This window comes from Phacochoerus africanus, chromosome 9 (assembly GCF_016906955.1).
Source record: "Phacochoerus africanus isolate WHEZ1 chromosome 9, ROS_Pafr_v1, whole genome shotgun sequence".
NCBI classification, from domain to species: Eukaryota; Metazoa; Chordata; class Mammalia; order Artiodactyla; family Suidae; genus Phacochoerus; species Phacochoerus africanus.
This window is the reverse complement of record NC_062552.1, coordinates 69,532,752-69,551,758: the sequence shown is the minus strand read 5'-3', so window position 1 is coordinate 69,551,758 and position 19,007 is coordinate 69,532,752. Positions and strand designations below refer to the sequence as shown.

General features: G+C 37.7%; 1 protein-coding gene across 5 annotated transcripts in view; it reads right to left on the bottom strand.

The window, feature by feature from the left end:
• The window catches only part of HECTD1 (HECT domain E3 ubiquitin protein ligase 1), a 103,952-nt gene that overhangs the window by 51,987 nt on the left and 32,958 nt on the right, over nucleotides 1-19,007 (bottom strand). For all 5 annotated transcript variants that reach the window (XM_047794463.1, XM_047794467.1, XM_047794464.1 and 2 more), the window contains exons 5-12: nucleotides 18,000-18,281; nucleotides 17,631-17,901; nucleotides 16,787-16,863; nucleotides 16,603-16,701; nucleotides 14,772-14,886; nucleotides 13,803-13,977; nucleotides 8,094-8,232; nucleotides 7,733-7,903 (exon numbers count right to left, since the gene is read on the bottom strand). In XM_047794463.1, the coding sequence (XP_047650419.1) occupies nucleotides 7,733-7,903; nucleotides 8,094-8,232; nucleotides 13,803-13,977; nucleotides 14,772-14,886; nucleotides 16,603-16,701; nucleotides 16,787-16,863; nucleotides 17,631-17,901; nucleotides 18,000-18,281 (1,329 nt within the window). The remainder of the gene's footprint in view (nucleotides 1-7,732; nucleotides 7,904-8,093; nucleotides 8,233-13,802; nucleotides 13,978-14,771; nucleotides 14,887-16,602; nucleotides 16,702-16,786; nucleotides 16,864-17,630; nucleotides 17,902-17,999; nucleotides 18,282-19,007) is intronic.

Below are 19,007 nucleotides of genomic sequence, written 5' to 3'. Positions count from 1 at the left end.
ACTGAGTGAGGCCAGGGATCGAACCCGCAACCTCATGGTTCCTAATCAGATTTGTTAACCACTGAGCCATGACAGGAACTCCGAGTCCTTTTTTTTTTTAAAACTTTTTAGGGCCGCACCTCTGACATATGGAAGTTTCCAGTTCCCAGGATAGGGGTCGAACTGGAGCTAGAGATGCTGGCCACAACCAAAGCCATGCCAGATCTAAGCTGCATCTGCAACCTTCACTACAACTCATGGCAACGCCAGATCCCTGACCCACTGAGCAAGGCCAGGGATCAAACCTGCATTCTCATGGATACTAATTGGATTCGTTTCTGTTGAGCCGTGACATTAACTCCCAAGGGTCCTTTGAGGGCACCGAAAAATGTCCATTAAACATGAAAGCCAGGGGTTCCCTTGTGGTGTAGTGGGTTAAGGATCTGGCCTTGTCACTGAAGCAGCTCAGGTTGCTGTTGTGGCATGGGTTTGATCCTTGGCTCAGGAATTTCCACATGCCCTGAGTGCAGCCAAAAAATAATAACAATAAAAAGGTCAAATAAAAATATAAAATTTTAACTTCAAAAATTTTTCTGGCTTATCTTTTCATTTTCTAAATAATACATTTTGAATAGCAAAAATTTTATTTTATTTTATGGCTGCACATGTGGCACATGGAAGTTCCAGAGACTGAATCTGAGCCATAGTGACAAAATGGATCCCTTAACCTACTATGTGAAGCTGGGGATCAAACTCGAACCTCCACAGCAACCTAAGCCACTGCAGTCAGATTCTTAACCCACTGCACCATAGAGGGAACTCCCAAACATTTAACAAAGACAACTTAATGATTTTTTTGTTATCCTACAATACATATTTTAATATCTTATTTAAGAAACCTTTAAAATGCTCAAGGTCACTGAGATTTTATTCTTTTTCCTCTAGAACCCTTACCATACAATTTTAGCCCATTCATTTCAGTCCATGATTCATTTCTGATTAAATTTTATAAATGTAAATGGTAAGATTTCATATTTTTCACTTGTTCAAGTATCATTTTTTAAAAGAGAGCATCCCTTTCCTGACTGAACTATCTTAGCATTTTGTTTGAAAATCAACTGACCATATATGAATGGGTGACTAGTGTGACTAGTCTAATTTTACACCACTACCACATTTTCTGATTACTATAGTTTTATAAGACCAGAAATGTGCTGATTTATGTCCTTCAATTTTGCTCCTTTTCAAGGTTCCTTTTGGCTATCTATGTTCCTATTATTTTCATATAATTTTTAGAATTTGCTTGTTAATTTCTACAAAAAAACTACTGAGATCTGTAACCTACTTCTCATATGCAAGAATTCTAGGGTGATGAACCCAGGTATCACCTCTTGTTTTGTTTTCTGTTAAATCCCCAATAACTTGAGAAACACACAAACACACACAAAAAGGATTCTACAATTAAAATCCATACTCTGGTATTCCTACAAAAATATTACTACTCGGTCACTAATACGTAGGAAGTACTGACTAAATGTTAGGACTAAATTACTGCTGACAATTGGTAGAGACAGAAAAGGGGTATATTTTATTTATTTATTTTATTTTCTGGCCACACCCACAGCACACACAAATTCCCAGGCCAGTGAACTCCCCAGATAGAGTATGAATACATTTTCTTTTTTGGTCTTTTTTTTTTTTTTGTCTTTTTAGGGCCGCATTCATGACATCTGGAGGTTCCCAGGCTAGGGGGTCCACTCGGAACTCTAGCTAATGGCTTACCCCAGAGCCACAGCAACGCAGGATTGTAGCCACATCTGTGACCTACACAACAGCTCATGGCAATCGGATCCTTAACCCACTAAGTGAGGCCAGCCAGGGATTGAACCTACGTCTTCTTGGATGCTAGTAGGGTTCTCTAACTGCTGAGCCATAAAGAAACTCCAGAGTATACTTTTAATATGCAATCTAAGGTAAGAATTATCAATAGATACTGAAACTAGTACATAAAAATTTAACGAGAAGGAGCATATTTGCATAGTCTCAAAGTATCTCCCCACAAATTACTTATTAACAAAAGGAAAAAGAGTAACTTTACAAAAAAGTAACAAGGCAAACTCAACAAACTGATTCAAGATAAAATCATCAGCAGGTGAACAGAGATCACGTGCCTCCAGGAAGGCACATTTTTCAGAGTAAGCCAATAACATCACCTCCACTTGTCATCCTGCTAAAAACACAACCCTGATCTAATCATGAAGAAACATGACACAAACACAATCTGAGGGTAACTGTCCAAACTAAATGGTCTATAGTCTTCAAAAAATGCCAATGCTATCAGAGAAAAATAAAAACTGAGAAATGGAACAAACATGACACCAAAAGTAATGTGTTCCTGGACTAGATCCTGTGCTAGGAAGGAGGGACGGGGTACAGGTCTTTTGTCTCCCTGGGAACAATGGCAAATATGAATACAGTCTCTGGATAAAATCAAATTTTCTATAAATACTGAATTTCCTCATTTAGATAACTACTCTAGGATTATATAAAAGAATATCCTGGTTTTGGAGTTATTTTAGGTATAAAAAGGGGCTCTGTGTATGCACGTTCTCTTAAATAATATATTTTATTTATTTATTTATTTATTTTTTTTTTAGGGCCACAGGTGTGGCATATCGATGTTCCCAGGGTAGGGGTCAAATGGGAGCTGCAGCTACTGGCCTACACCATAGCCACAGCAACACTAGATTCGAGCCTCATCTGTGACCCACACCATAGTTCCTAGCAATGCCGGATCTTTAACCCACTGATCAGGGCCAGGGATTGAACCCATGTCCTTATGGATACTAGTTGGGTTCCTTACTGCTGAACCACAACAGGAATTCCACAGGTAGTATATTTCAGATTTGTCCACATACACATCGTCTTTGTAAGTAAAAGTAAATGGGGCAAGCCTGCAATAATTAGCAATTTTGGATAGAGAATGTTCTGATATTCTTTATTTACAACTTTTTTGCAAGTTTTAAATTTTGTCAATAGTTTTTTGTTCTTTATAATTTTATATTACAGCATAGTTGTTTACAATGTTGTGCTAGTTTCAGGCATACAGTAAAGTGATTCAATTATACCAACATATTCATTCTTTTTCAAACTATTTTCTGATCTAGGTTGTTGGGAGAATATTGAATAGAGATCCTTGTGCTATACAGTAGGTCCTTACTGGTTATCTATTTTATATATTGTAGTGTGTATATGTTAACCCCAAACATTCCTCCCCCCACATTTTCCCTTTGGTAATCATAAATTTGGTTTCAAAATCTTGGAGTCTGGTTCTGTTTTGTAAATAAGTTCATTTGTATCAATTTTTTTAGATTCCACATATGAGAGATACCATATGATTTTTGTCTTTCTCTGACTTCATTTAGAATGAGAATCTCTACTTGCATTCATGTTACTGCAAATGGAATTATTCCATTCCTTTTATGGCTGAGTAGTATTCCATTGTATATATGTGCCACATCTTCTTTATCCATTCATCTGTCAATGGATATTTATTTTAGGTTGCTTCCATGTCTTGGCCATTATTAACAGTGCTGCAATGAATATTTTCTCCCATTCTGTGAGCTTTTTGTTTTGTTTCTGGTCTCCTTTGCTGTGCAAAAGCGTTTAATTAGCTTTTGGATGGAATTAGGTTCCACTGGTTTATTTTTTTATTTTCACTACTCTAGGAGGTGGATCCAAAAAGATACTACTGGTTTTTATGTCAAAGAGTGTTCTGCCTATGTCTTCTTCTACTAGTTTTGTTGTATCTGGTCATACATTTAGGTCTTTAATCCATTTTGAGTTTATTTTTGTGCATGGTGTTAAAGAATGTTCTAATTTCATTCTTTTACATGTAGCTTTCCAGTTTTCTCAGCACCATTTATTGTATATATTCTTGTCTCCTTTGTTACAAATTAGTTGACTATAGATGATACATGGGTTTATCTCTGGGCTTTCTAACCTGTTCCACTGATCTACATTTCTGTTTTCGTGCCAGTGCTATACAGTTTTGATGACTGTAGCTTTACAGTATAGTTAGGGACCCTATTCCTACAGCTCTGTTTTCCTTTATTTTTTTTCCTTTTTCCTTTTTTTTTTTTTTTTTTTGGTCTTTTGTCATTTTAGGGCTGCACCCACCACATATGGAGTTTCCCAGGCTAGGGGTCTAATCAGAGCTACAGCTGCCACCTCTCCAGAGCCACAGCAACTCCAGATCCAAGCTGTGTCTGCAACCTACACCACAACTCATGGCAACACCAGATCCTTAACCCAATGAGCAAGGCCAGGGATCGAACCTGCAACCTCATGGTTTCTAGTCAGATTCATTTCTGCTGCGCCATGACAGGAACTCCCTACAGGTCCATTTTTCTTTCTCAGGATTGCTTTGGCTATTTGGAGTTGTTTCTGTTTCCGTATAAATTGAAAATTTTTTTGTTCTATTTCTGTGAAAAATGCCATTGGTAGTTTGATAGGGATTGCACTGAATGCTATCAAATTCCTTAGAAAGGACAGCCATTTTGACAATACTGAATCTTCCAATCCAAGAACATTGTATATCTTTCTATCTGTGTTATGTTCAATTTCCTTTTTCAGCATCTTACAGTTTTTAGAGTATGGGTCTTTTGTCTCCTTGGGTAAGTTCATCCCTAAGTAATTTATTCTTTTTGGTGCAATGGTAAATGGAATTGTTTCCTTAATTTCTCTTTCTGATCTTTTATTGATAGTGTATAGAAATGCAAATGATTTGTGAATTATTTTGTATCCTGCAACTTTATCAAATTCGTTGATAAGTTCTAGTAGTTTTCTGGTAGTATCTTTAGGATTTTCTACATACAGTATCATGTTCTATGCAAATAGTGACAGTTTTACTTCTTTTCCAATTTGGGTTCTTTGGATTTTTTTTTTTTTTTCTAATTACTATGGCTAGGACTTCCAAAACCATGTAGAATAAAGGTGGTAAGAGTGGGCATCCTTGTCTTGCTCCTGATCTTGGAGAAATCCTTTTCATTTCTGTGTGATGTTAGCTGTGTGTTTGTCATGTATGTCCTTTATTATGTTGAGGTAGGTTTGCTCTATGCCCACTTTCTAGAGTTTTTATCATAAATGGATGTTGAATTTTGTCCAAAGCTTTTTCTGCTTCTGTTGAGATGATCATTATCATTTTCATTCTTTGGTTTGTTAATGTGGTGTATGGCACTCATATTTGCCAATACTGAAAAATCCTTGCATCCCTGGGATAAAGCCCATTTCATCCTGATTCTTTTAATGTATTTTGGATTTGGTTTGCTAGTATTTTGTTGCGGATATTTGCCCCTATGTTCATCAGCATATTGGTCTGTATTTTTTTTGTGTGTGATATCTTTGTCTGATTTTGGTATCAGTGTGATGGTAGCTTAATGGAATGAGTTTGGGAGTGTTCCTGTCTCTTGCAACTTTTTGGAAGAGTTTCAGAAGAATAGGTGTTAAAACTCTTCTCTAAATGTTTGGTAGAATTCAACTGTGAAGCCATCTGGTCTTGTACTTTTGTTTGTTTGGTTTTTAGTCATAGTTTCAATTTCAGTTCTTGTAATTGGTCTGTTCACATTTTCTTCAGTCTTGGATGTTTATATCTTTCTAAAAATTTGCCCATTTCTTCTGGGTTGCCCATTATATTGGCATACAGTTGCTTATAGTAGTATTTTTTGATCCTTTATATTTTTGTGATGTCTGCTGTATCTTCTCCTTTTTCATTTCTAATTTTATTGATATGAGCCCTCTCCCTTTTTCTCTTGATGAGTCTGGCTAAAGGTTTATCAGTTTTGTGGCTCTTTTCAAACAACCAGCTTTTAGTTCCACTGATCTTTTCTATTGTTTTCTTTGTATCTATATCACCTATTTCTGCTCTGATCTTTATGATTTCTTTCCTTCTACTAACTGGGTTTTGTTTGTTCTTCTTTCTCTAGTTTCTTCAGATGTAAGGTTAGGTTGCCTACTTGACATTTTTCTTGTTTCCTGAAGTAAGACTGTATTGCTATGAACTTCCCTCTAAGAACTGCTTTTGCTGTCCCATAGATTTTAGATTATCATGTTTTTATTTTCATTCATCTCTAGATATTTTTTATTTCTTCTGTGACTCCCTCAGTGATGCACTGGTTGTTTATTAAGATACTGTTTACCCTCCACATGTTTGTGTTTTTTAGTTTTTTCAGTGGTTTCTAATCTCATAGCACTGTGGCAGGAAAAGGGGGGTAGGAGACAAGATGGCTGAGTGGAAGGATCTAGCTCACCTCCTTGCACAGCAACACCAAAATCACAACTAACTGCTGGAAAATTTTTCGTTTCCATCAACAAAAAAGACTGGAGCCCAACAAGAAAGATATTCTACATCCAAAGAGAAAAAAGCAGCTACAACAAGACAGTAGGAAAGGCACTTTCTGATATAATCAAATCCTATAGCTGCCAGGTGAGCAACTCACAAACTAGAAAATAATTGTATCTCAAAGGTCCTCCCACAAAAGTGAGAGTTCTGAGCCCCAGGTCAGGCTCCCCAGCCTGGGGGTCTGTTATCAGGAGGAGGAACTTCTAGAGTACTTGGCTTTGAAGGCCAGCAGGACTTGAGTGAAAGCTCTCCATAGGACTGGGGTAAAAAAGACTGCAGTCTTGAGGGCAAACACAAGATTCCATGTTCTCTGGGACCCACGGAAAAGCAGTGACTTATAAGAGCCTGAGTTAGACCTACCTGTGGATCTTGTAGAGTGTCCTGAGGAGGTGGGGGTCAGCTGTGGCTCACTGTGATGGCAAGGACACTGGTGGCAGAGGCCCCAGGGAATATTCATCAGCATGAGTTCTACAGGTCACCATTTTGGCACTAAGACCTATCCCCACCCAAGAGCCTGCAGGCTCTAGTGCTGGGATGCCTAAGGTCAATCAACCACCAAGGTGGGAATACAGCTCTACCCATCAGCAGACAGGCTGCCTAAAGTTGTCCTGAGTCCACAGCTGCCTCTAAACATACCCTTTGACATGGCTCTTCCCACCAGAGGGACAAGACCCAGCTCCACCTAGCAGTAAGCAGGAACAAGTCCCTCCTACCAGGAAGCCTGCACAGGACCTGGGCCAACCCCATCCACCAAGGGGCAGACGCTAAAATCAAGAGGAACTACACTCCTGCAACCTGAGGTACAGACACCACAAACATAAAGTTAGACAAAAGGAGATGGAAAAGAAATATGTACCAGAAGAAGGAACAAGATGTAACTAAGTGAAGTGCAGATAGGCGATCTTCCTGAAAAAGAATTCAGCATAATGATAGTAAAGATGATTAAGGTCTTGGAAAAAGAATGGAGGCACAGATCAAAAGATACAAGAAATGTTTAACAAAGAGTGAGAAGATTTAAAGAATAGAGATGAAGAATACAATAACCGAAATGAAAAATACACTAGAAGGAATCAATAGCAGAATACATGAGGCAAAAGAATGAATAAGTGAGCTGGAAGACAGACTGGTGGAAATCACTGATACAGAACGATAAAAGAAAAAGAATGAAAAGAAATGAGGACAGTGAGACTTCTGGGACAACAATAATATTTTATAAAATAAAAGTGATCGAATTTTTAAAAATTACAGTAATACTCCAAACTGTCATTATTTTCTCAAAACCTATTATAATTGGAACTAGACTTCTTCAAAAGAAAGTGTATTCCTAATAGCACTGCAATTAAGACCACTTACTTTTTCTGGTTTTGATTCTTCTTCATTCTCATCATCAGAGGAAGGACCTGCCAATGTTGACACTTTGCTAATTACACCAAGTCTGGCTAGCTGATCCAAAAATATATCACCACCTTTATCTACTAAATCTCTTATGATCTGCAGAGCCAACAAGTGGCCATCATCATCATCCTGGAGAAGGAAAAAAAGGAAATGAAGGGAAAATGATAAAAAATAAGTTTAGCTCTGTGGAGTAGACAAATGCAATCATTTGCACAGACAAACTGATTTGATAAAATCAGGACAGAAGTGATTTTATTTGACTCACTACAATCTAAAGGGAATAAAGCTATAGGAGTTTCAAGAAAGATAAAAAACTGACCTCTTGATCAAGAACAGTTGCAGTGATCTCCACTAGTACTGTAGGCAAATTGTGACCAACATCAGAATCACAAACTTCTTTTAAGAGTGCTTCAGAACAAAAATGAATCATTTTTCGAATAAGAGCAAGACTTGCTTTCCTTGAAAAGTAAAACAAAAAACCAAAAAACAATTTTAGGAAGCTACGATAAGAAGCTAAAGTAGGAGTTCCCGTCATGGCTAAGTGGTTAACAAAGTCGACTAGTATCAACAAGGAGGCAGGTTAGATCCCTGGTCTCACTCAGTGGGTTAAGGATCCGGCGTTGCCGTGAACTGTGGTGTAGGTGGCAGGTGTGCTTCAGATCCCACATTGCCGTAGTGCTGTAGTGTAGGATGGCAGCTACAGCTCTGATTGGACCCCTAAGGCTGGGAACTTCCATATGCTGCATGCGGGTGTGGCCCTAGAAAGACAAAAGACCAAAAAAAAAGAAGCTAAAGTAAAACAAAATACAACTTTAATGAAAATGAAAATATCCAATTTAAAAATTGTTAAAAATGCACTTAATAAAAAATACAAAAGACTTAGAGTTTCCGTTGTGGCTCAGCAGAAACAACCCTGACTAGTATCCATGAGGACACAGGTTTGATCCCTGGCTTCACTCGGTGGGTTAAGGATCTGGCATTTCCATGGTTGCAAACGTGGCTCAGATCTGGCACAGACAGCTGCAATTCGACCCCTAGCCTGGGAACATCCATATGCCATAGGTGCAGCCCTAAAAAGATCAAAAAAAAAAAAAAAAAAGTTAAGACAATAACAGCTAAGTTTATGTTCATTTTCTGAGCCAAGAAAACCTAGTAATCCCATGAGCCTAATTATTTTCATTTTAACAAGACTCCTTTCCCTTCTATTATACACTACTTTGCTTAGAACACAGGAGATACTCAATAAAGTCACATGAACTAACCTTAATTTTATAGTAAGCAACTTTTCCTTTTAAAATAAAATACACATATGTCAACAAATTCAAATTACAATAGACTGGTCTATTACACAGAAATCAATAATTCATTTAATACATGCTTTCTGAGCATCTAACACTAGTCTAGGCACCAAGCTATAGATATCACTGCCCTTGAGGTGACTTCTCAGGAAGGATGGAGAAGCAAAAATCGCTAATGAAATCCAAGACAGGCATCTGACACAGCTGTATTTCTATAGTATGTAGTCTTTATGTATTTCTTAACTCTCTCTAGGTGAATTTCCTAACACTATGAATTCTTTCTTTCTTTTTTTACAGCTACATGTGCAGCATATGGAAGTTCTTAGGGCTAGGGGTCTAATAAGAGATGTAGCTGCCAGCCTACACCACAACCGCAGAAATGAGGGATGAGAGCCGCATCTGTAACCTATGCCCAGACTGTGACAACACTGGATCCTCAATCTACTGAGTGAGGGCAGAGATCAAACCTACACCCTCATGGACACTATGTCAGGCTTTTAACTCACTGAGCCACAATGGGAACTCCTGTATTCTTTCATTTTAAACTGTATTTTATTACAAATTCAAGTACATTACAGAAAATAGTGAGCAGATGGAGTGCAAGCTGCCCTAAAAGGATTAATTCCTTCTAGTTTTTGTTAACGGCTCTTTACAACTGGTTGAAAAATCAGTATTTATGTATAATAATAGTTTTATATTGTGATTTATTTCAACTAAACAGCAAAAGGATGTTTCTGTGTTGTCCACCAATCTGGCCGTCACCATCATGCTGGGCCATTATGAACTAGGAACACTTATGTGAATACACATACATACACACACACCAGTAACAAATCTGACTAGTATCCATGAGGATGTGGGTTCGACACCTGGCCTTACTCAGTGGGTCCAGCACTGCCGTGAGCTGTGCGGTGAGACACAGCTTGGATCCCATGTTGCTGTGGCTGTGGCGCAGGCTGCCAGCTGTAGCTCCAATTCAGCCCCTAGCCTGGGAACCTCCATATGCCGCAGGTGCAGCCCTAAAAAGACAAAGACAAAAAAAAAAAAACTTTATAGATTATACCCCATTTAAAGTTATTATAAAACATTGGCTATATGCCCCATGCCACAGAACCCCTATTTTTTATGGATACATAGTTAAAAAAAAAAACAAAAAAACCATGGATAAAATTAGGTGAGTCTTGGATTTACCTCAAAATATTACAGTTGGGGAAGTATAAATGAATTAAGATAGGGATATGTGTTAAAACTTACTGAGACTATGTGATAGGGTTCATTATACTATTACTCAACACCAGGAATATGTTTTAACTTATGTATAATAAAATATTTTTAATAAACTATCCTTTTCAAATACCTCTGAAATATCAGACCCTATACTGAAGACAACACATGTAATTTTTATTCTCATTCCTAAAGAGAATTAAGTATAATTATCTCCATCTCAGAAATGAATTAAGATAAAGAGGTTAGGTACCCTGTCCATGGCTACCTGTCTACAAATGACAACACTTGCATCTGGACTCACTCTGAGCTAACACCAGAGGCCAAGGTCTCAACCAAGACGTGCTATCTTACTCACCACAATTAATGGTGTCAGCTAGCTATAACCTGAAAAAATGTAGCACCAAATATGATGTAACTAAAATTGTGTTTTGACAATCTTTGAATATTTAAAAGAATTATAGAAAATAACTATCCATTAATGGAACTCTGTTATATGATAGCATACTGATGGCCTTATCATGAAGCAATTTTAACTCCAAATATAATATCTCAAGACTCTTTAATTGGCATGACACCCAGTCATCTAGAATTTTCAGACAAAATTATCTTGTTCAAAATTGAACTCATTCACTTCTAAATATGATTCCAATCTTTTGCTTAAAAAAAAATTGAACAAAAAAAAGTGGTCCCACTAACATGTACTCCTCTAGAGCAGTTTGGGAAAGACGAAAAACAATGTTCACAGTGAATTATTTGACGGACATTTCTCTCCTATTTAAAGGAGACTGCTTTCACTTTAATATCTACTAATAATATTGGTATTTAAGGCACCTGAATGCTACAAAAACTCCATGTTCTAAAGATCTCCTTAACTTAAAATAACCAAAATCATATGTTTAATCACTCAGCCAAAATTGTGGCAGTCATTCTTCACCCCTTCCTTTCCTTCATTCCTCACATCTAACTCGTGATCCTCAGTCCCTATACACCCAGCTCTGAACCTCCTGAATTTGTTCCCACCAATCCTGTCTCACAGCATCTGTCTGAATTTCACACTGGCAATTAACCTTTAAGTAGTTTGTTTTAATTCTTGCCCTCCTCCAGTCCGTTTCTCCACCAGGCTGCCAAAGTGATCTCTATAAATTACAAATATGACTGTGACAAATTTCCTCACAAGTCTTTAAAAATCCTTCTTTAACTGTGAGGTAGAGGTCACACTTATTATCTAGACCAGAAAGGGCTGGAAAGGTCATAAAAGCTCTTGTCTACAGCTTTTAACCTTACTCACTGAGCTATACAAACATATTCTATATTCCACAGATACCAAAATACCTGCAACAGCAAACAAAATACACTCATTAAATCACTCAGTAAGTATCTACGAGGATCTACTAAACATCAAGCCCTATTCTATACCTCCTTGTCTTTGGAGGAATATAGCAGCACAAAAGGCCAGCTCTCATGAGGCTTTAGAGCCGAGACAGACAATAAAACAAACAAAAAATTCAAAGAGCAAGATTTCAGATAGTGTAAATGCTATGGATACAATAAAACATCAGATTGATGTGAAAAGTGTTCTGGGATAAATTTAAATTAGGCAGATAAATGTCAATGGATGTAGCATTTGAACTGAAACTTGAATGATATGAAGCAACCAACCACTCAAAAGACCTGGGAACAGGAGTTCCTGCTGTGGCACAGCAGAAACGAATCTGACTAGTATTCATTAGGATGCAGGTTCTATCCCTGGCCTCGATCAGTGGGTCAGATTTCCAGTGTTGCCATAAGCTGTGTAGATCACAGAGGCTGCTTGAATCTGGTCTGGCACTGCTGCGGCTGTGGTGTAGGCTGGCACTGCAGCTCCGACTCAACCGCCAGCCTGGGAACTTCCACATGCCATGGGTGCAGCCCTAAAAACAAACAAACAACAAGACCTGGGACAGAAAGTTTCCAACAAAGTGAAGTGCAAAAGCCCCAAGCTAAGAATGTACATGGAATGCTCCAAAAGTAGAAAGAAGGCTAGCATAGTGTAATTTTAATGGGCAAGGGGTTAGACATTAGCATTAAATGAGGTCAGAGAAAAGACTGGAGGTTGACAAGGGGAGGGGGAAGGGAGTGGGATGGACTGGGAGTTTGGGGTTTGTAGATATATAAACTATTACATTTAGAATGGATAAGCAATGAGGTCCTACTGTATAGCACAGGGAACTATATCCAGTCTCTCAGGAAAGACCATAATGGAAGATAATGAGAAAAAGAATGTATACATATGTATGATTGGGTGACTTTGTTATACAGCAGAAACTGGTACAACATTGTAAATTAACTCTATTTTAATAAATAAAAAAATAAGAAAGAAAGAAATACACTTTCCAGCTGTAGCCAAACCAACTTTTATCCTCAATAAAAAAAAAAAAAAAAAGGAGTACCCATCGTGGCTCAGTGGTTAACGAATCTGACTAGGAACCATGAGGTTGCAGGGTCAATCCCTGGCGTTGTTCAGTGGGTTAAGGATCCGGTGTTGCCGTGAACTGTGGTATAGGTCGCACACGTGGCTTGGATCCCGAATTGCTGGCGTAAGCTGGGGCTACAGCTCCAATTAGACCCCTAGCCTGGGAACCTCCATATGCCATAGGTGTGGCCCTAAAAAGACAAAAATAAATAAATAAACAAATTTTAAAAATGTACTTACACTTCACAACTCAAATGGTAACCTAAATAAATGGACTGTGTCTTATTAAAAAAACAAAACAAAATTAATGCAGCCTAATACGTAGGCACAGACTATAGAGGGACAGGAGAGAAAGACTAGTTTAGAGACAACTTCAGTCATAGTCAAATTACAGACCTTGGACCAGACTATTAGCAACAGATGGACAGAAATGGCAGACTTTGGACACTGTAGAGGGAGCGCCACCAGGATCTGCACCAGGATGAAATGACCTCCATACCTTTGCATACTCTGTGGATCACTGACCTGTCTGCCTAGAAACACCAATTTAAATCTCATTTCTGCATAAAATCTCCAATTTACCCAACCAATTAGTTGTTAATATATCCAGAGAATATATGTCTAATATATCACTTCCACTCTGTATTATTATGTCTTCCTCATTAGCTTACAAGGGTACAATAATCAAGGGCCAAGTCTTAATTCTTTGGGTAAATCCTCCAGTGGCCAGCTTACACTAACTCTATCAAAAAGGTCTCCATAAAGCTCAATAAATATTTGTTGTACTTATAAAAATTTCCCTAGAGTTGATATTCAGAGAGCCACTAAAATGGTGCTAGGCTAGTTTTCTTGACTTTCAAAACTCCTTCTCTTTGGTCAGATCTTCAGATGGAAAGATTTAGCTCTCCAATCTAATTTCCAATCTAATTCTTATTCTTACCATAACTTTTTGATATTAAAATAACCTCACATCCTTCTGGAAAAGGGAGATAAATAAAACTATATAATTGACATAATTTAACTAGTAAATACAAGTAGTATGAATAACTACCTTATCGAAGGCAGCATCGTTTGCTGAAATGTTTGTGCAAATACTGGCAGTAACCTTTTCAAGTATATGGGTGCCATTTCTGGATCTCCTTTTGGCTCATTACATTCTTCTTCATCTTTGTTTGTATCTTTCTTTTTCTTATCATCTCCTTTATTAACTGGACACATCCAATCACCTAGGGACAGATATTGCTTAATAAAACATTTTCTTGAAAAATTTTTCTTTCAATGAAAAAATATTAAAATGTGCCTAACTATAATTATCCTAATTAAGAATAATCAAACAAATTAGGACATTGTATCTACCAAAGGTATCTGTAAAAATATAAAGATTATTAGTACCTCCAATGAGCTGAATCACAACTTGAGATAATTTTGGATACCTCACTTGGTTCCAAACACACACACACACACACACACACACATGTTTATCTTTTTAGGGCTGCAGTCGGTTCCCAGGCTAGGGGCAGAATCAGAGCTGTAGCTGCCGCCCTATACCACAGCCACAGCAACACGGGATCCAAGCTGCGTCTGCGATCTATACCATAGCTCACAGCAACACCAGACCCGCAACCCACTGAACCCGCGTCCTCATGGATACTAGTTGGGTTCATTAACTGCTGAGCCATGACAGGAACTCTGGTTCCAAAATATATTTCACATAGGCTCAGCATTCATCTACTCTGTGAAAACTTAAAAACTGGGTCAATGTACTTAATCTACACAATAACCAACTACTCTTTATGACACTCCTACACTCTTTAAACTTTTAATTTGGTCATTCTGGAATTATGTAGCCACAGTCTCAAAGAACAAAACAGTACATTATTAAAAGTTTATCAAAGGTAAAGGTATATATATACATCTGTTTGTTTATATAATGTTAGCATGTCTACAGAAAGCTACTTCTATGGAACAGAAGCTGAAAAGTAATGTCAGATGGCTTAAAAGGAAAGATATTACCACTCACCTGGAGACTGAAGAATAGCTACTACTTCACTATGGCCCCTTTCCCGAGCTTTATCTAATGGAGTTTTCCCATCTTCATCTCTCAGATCTGGGTTTGCACCATGCCTTAAGAGAGTCTAGAAAAGAAAGGCATTAATTTAGATAGAACAATTATCACCTTACTTCTTAAACATCCAATTCGGCAACCTTTAGATCGTACCCATATACTTTAGATTGCAGACTTAACAGAATTATTTAAATCAAAGAGGTATCAACTGAAATCTCTGCCTCTGCACATACCACCTTAAAAGTGATTTACTGGAGTTCCCATCGTGGCATAGTGGAAAGGAGTCCGACTAGGAACCATGAGGTTTAGGGTTCGATCCCTGGCCTCGCTCAGTGTGTTAAGGATCTGGCGTTGCCGTGAGCTGTGGTGTAGGTTGCAGACGCGGCTCGGATCTGGCGTTGCTGTGGCTCTGGAATAGGCTGGTGGCTACAGCTCCGATCGGACCCCTAGCCTGGGAACTCCATATGCTGCTGGTGCGGCCCTGGAAAAGACAAAAATAAAATAAAATAAATAAATACATAAAATAAAATAGTCTGTTATGGTTAAAAAAAAAAAAAAACCTCCCAATTAAATGTTTTCACATCTGAACCTGTCATCTCCTTCATCAAACTCCTCTTCCCAATTTCTTTACTTATTAATTTCTTGCTTTTCAGGTCTGAACGTGCAGCATATGGAAATCCCAGGCTGGAGTCAAATCAGAGCTGCAGCTGCCTGCCACAGCCACAGCCACAGCTATGCGGGATCAGAGCTGCATCTGCAACCTACACCACAGCTCACAGCAACACCACCAGATCCTTAACCCACTGAGTGAGAACAGGGATCAAATCTGCATCCTCATGGATACTAGTCAGGACTGTTACTGCTGAGCCACAGTGGGAACTCTCAATTTCTTTGCTTTAACAGAGGTACTGGTATTCAGTTTGTGGTGTGATAATCATCATCATTTCCTATACATTGCCAAGTACCAAGTTAAATCAATTCTTCTCGAATGAAATACCACATTTAGGTCTTAAGTATTAATTCACACTGTTCACCAATTTTTTTTTTTCGTTTATTGTATTTTAGGGCCAGAACCATGGCATATGCAAGTTCCCAGGCTAGGGGTCCAATCGGAGCTATAGCTGCCGGCCTACGCCAGCTATGCGAATATATTGCAAGTTTATTCAGCCAGTCACCTGTTGCTGAAAACTTGTTTTTTCCCAATTTTTTACTCTTGGTAATGAATAACTTTATACATGTTACTATTATTTCTGTTTATCAAAATAGCAAATATTCCGTTTATAGGAGAATCATAATAGCTTTGACTCAGATTAGCAAGGAACTTTGGAAAGTTTTTTTCCCTGTTTCTGTTTTATGTTGTTCCTTTGTTTTGTTTTTTACATTCTTCACCTAAGTGAAATCATACAGTATTTGTCTTTCTCTGTCTGACTTATTTCCCAGGACAGGAACTAAATCCATGCCACAGCAGTGGCCATGCTGGATACTTAACCCACTGCATCAACAAGGAACTCCTTCAATGTGAATTATTAAATGAAAAAAGCAAGCTATAGCTCAGTGTATATGTCACATTTTATATAAGGAGAAAATAAACACACATATTTATTTTTGCTTGTACTTATATTAAGAAACAAAAGATAAACAAAGACCTCTTACCTAAAGTAGACAAGTGAAAATGAAGCCAATGGAGATAGTGTGGAAGCATGGCTTATCAGAATAAACTTTACATTATTTTAATTTGGAGACATGTAAATGTTAAATATTAATAATTTAAAAATCTAGATTTTACCTTTGCTACTTGAGGTCTTCCAAAACATGCAGCATAATGTAAAGAAGATGACCTCTGACCCCTGTTAACATCAGCACCTCTTTCACAAAGAAATTCTACCTGTAAAATGATGAAGAATCATAAAGCTGCCTTATTAATATTTCCATCTTTGATTTAAAACATTAGTTTTTAATTACTAGCTTACCATTTCCTGAGTTCCAAAAGCAGAGGCCCAGTTTAATAGAGTCTGACCCACATCATCCATAAAATTTACTTCAAAGGCTGGAAGTTTGAACGAAAAAAATTAATAAAAATTTTAAAAGCCAATAAAATAATAAAGAACTTTTCTAAAGTGGGAACCATTTCAATAATGTTATCAGTAATCAATAAATATAGAGCCAATTTTAAACATTTAATAAACCATAAAGCAGCAAATAATCAGCAAATATAAATTCTGCTAAGAAAAAGTATTTTAAAATTTTAAACCACTGAGGCTTCACAAGCTATAAGCCTTAAAAATAAACATAAAATAAGAAAGAAAAAAACTAAAGATATAATAAAACTCAAGAGTACTATTTGCTTCAAGGCATAACTGTGGAGAAGAAACCAAACCACACATGAAATCAAAAGAAAACAAAAGTCTGATGACCCAGAAGCATCCTTATATTTGCTAATCACTTCCTGAAGCAGTCTTAAAAAATTTACTATATATTACAGTAATTCACTTGTGTCACTTTCCATTAATCTTGAGAAAATAAAAAATTAATAAATAAAGCCCTGAATTCAATCTGCACTTATTAACCTTAGAATTGGCATGAACTTCTGGCAATAAAACAGGTAAATTTTATTTACTCATTCACTAAGCATTTACTTAGGAGGCTTATGCACCAGACTTATAATTTATATATATGGGGAGAGGAGAGGATATGGAAGAGGTTGGCCATTATGTCATCTGGCACAACTGCTTAAAAAAACTGTCCAAAACCTAGAAACTTAGAAATTGCTTATCTCACAGTTTTCTTTTTATATTTTAAAAAATATTTTCCAACCTCCTGTGTCAATTGCATCTATAAGTGCATCAGTATCTTTACTTCGAATACAGTCTATAAGCTGCCGATGTGAGCGCTCCCCAGAACTATCCAATCTCCGGAGTCCTGGGATTCTGCCTGTGGATCCAGCACTAGACTTTGGCAAAGCCTTTCGTCCTTCAAATAATAGCACCAAGAGAAGGTCAACCAAACGCATGGTATCAAGCACACATCTTTCGTCACCCTGCAATGCACTTTCAATTGAATCTGGAAGCTCCGACCTCAGGAGATCCTAAAAAAAGAACGGGAAAAAAAATTTTAATATATACACATTATACAAAAGCACTTCCTCTGAAAGATTAAATATCTAAGATTCAAAAACACCCTTACATGTGTTACTACCGGAGAGCCTCTACAAAGTGTTGAGAGCAGGCTCACAATTGTTGACACCTGGTTACTCAATTTGGAGTCTGCAGCCGTGGAAGGCGCTCCCGTGGTGCTGCGACCTGGTTTGCAAGCAGATGATGGCCCTGATACAGTACCACCAGCAGCAGCCATTCGAGATAACAATTCCTCAGTTAATCCATGCTTGGCTAACGGAGCTGGGTCAACACCACGACGGGTAAATCGGTCAGCTAGTGATGCAAAACATCGCAGAGCTCCATCTGAAACCTAATTATGTAGAGAACATACATATGGATAAAATTCACCTAAAAGGGACCAGTACTGTTTATTTCAATACTGAGACTTTTAAAAAGGCACTTGTAACGAAGTGCACAATCTCTCCAGATTTGAATCCTGGCTTCCACATTCTGCTAACTATATAACCTGATAATGTCACTTAACTGTTCAAGGTCAGTTTCCTTACCTGCAAAATGGGAACAGTAAAAGTACCTAATTCATTATCTGAGCTCAGAAAAGATATGTAAAGAACTAAGATGAATATTAAGAGCTCAGTAAACATTAACTATTATTATGTACAACTTTGCCAAGATAATCTATGAATATCAACTGAAAAATAATTAAAATCTAAGTGGTAAAAGGGGGAGTTCCCACTCAAGAACAACAGGATTGGCGGTGTCCTAGGAGCACTGGGATGCAGGTTTGATCGCCAGCCCAGCACAGCGGGTTAAGGATCTGGCATTGCTGCAGCTGCAGTTTAGGTCGCAACTACAGCTCAGACACGATGCCTGGTCCAGGAACTCCATATTTGCAGAGTGGTCAAAAAAGGAAAAATAAAAATAATTTTTAAAAAATGGTAAAAAGGCATTAAAAGTCAAGTTGTTGTTGTTTTTTAAATTTTTTTTTGGCTGTGCCTGTGGCATGCATAAGTTCCCAGGCCAGAGAAAGAATTCTCGCCATAGCAGCAACCTGAACTGCTGTATTAACAATGCAGCA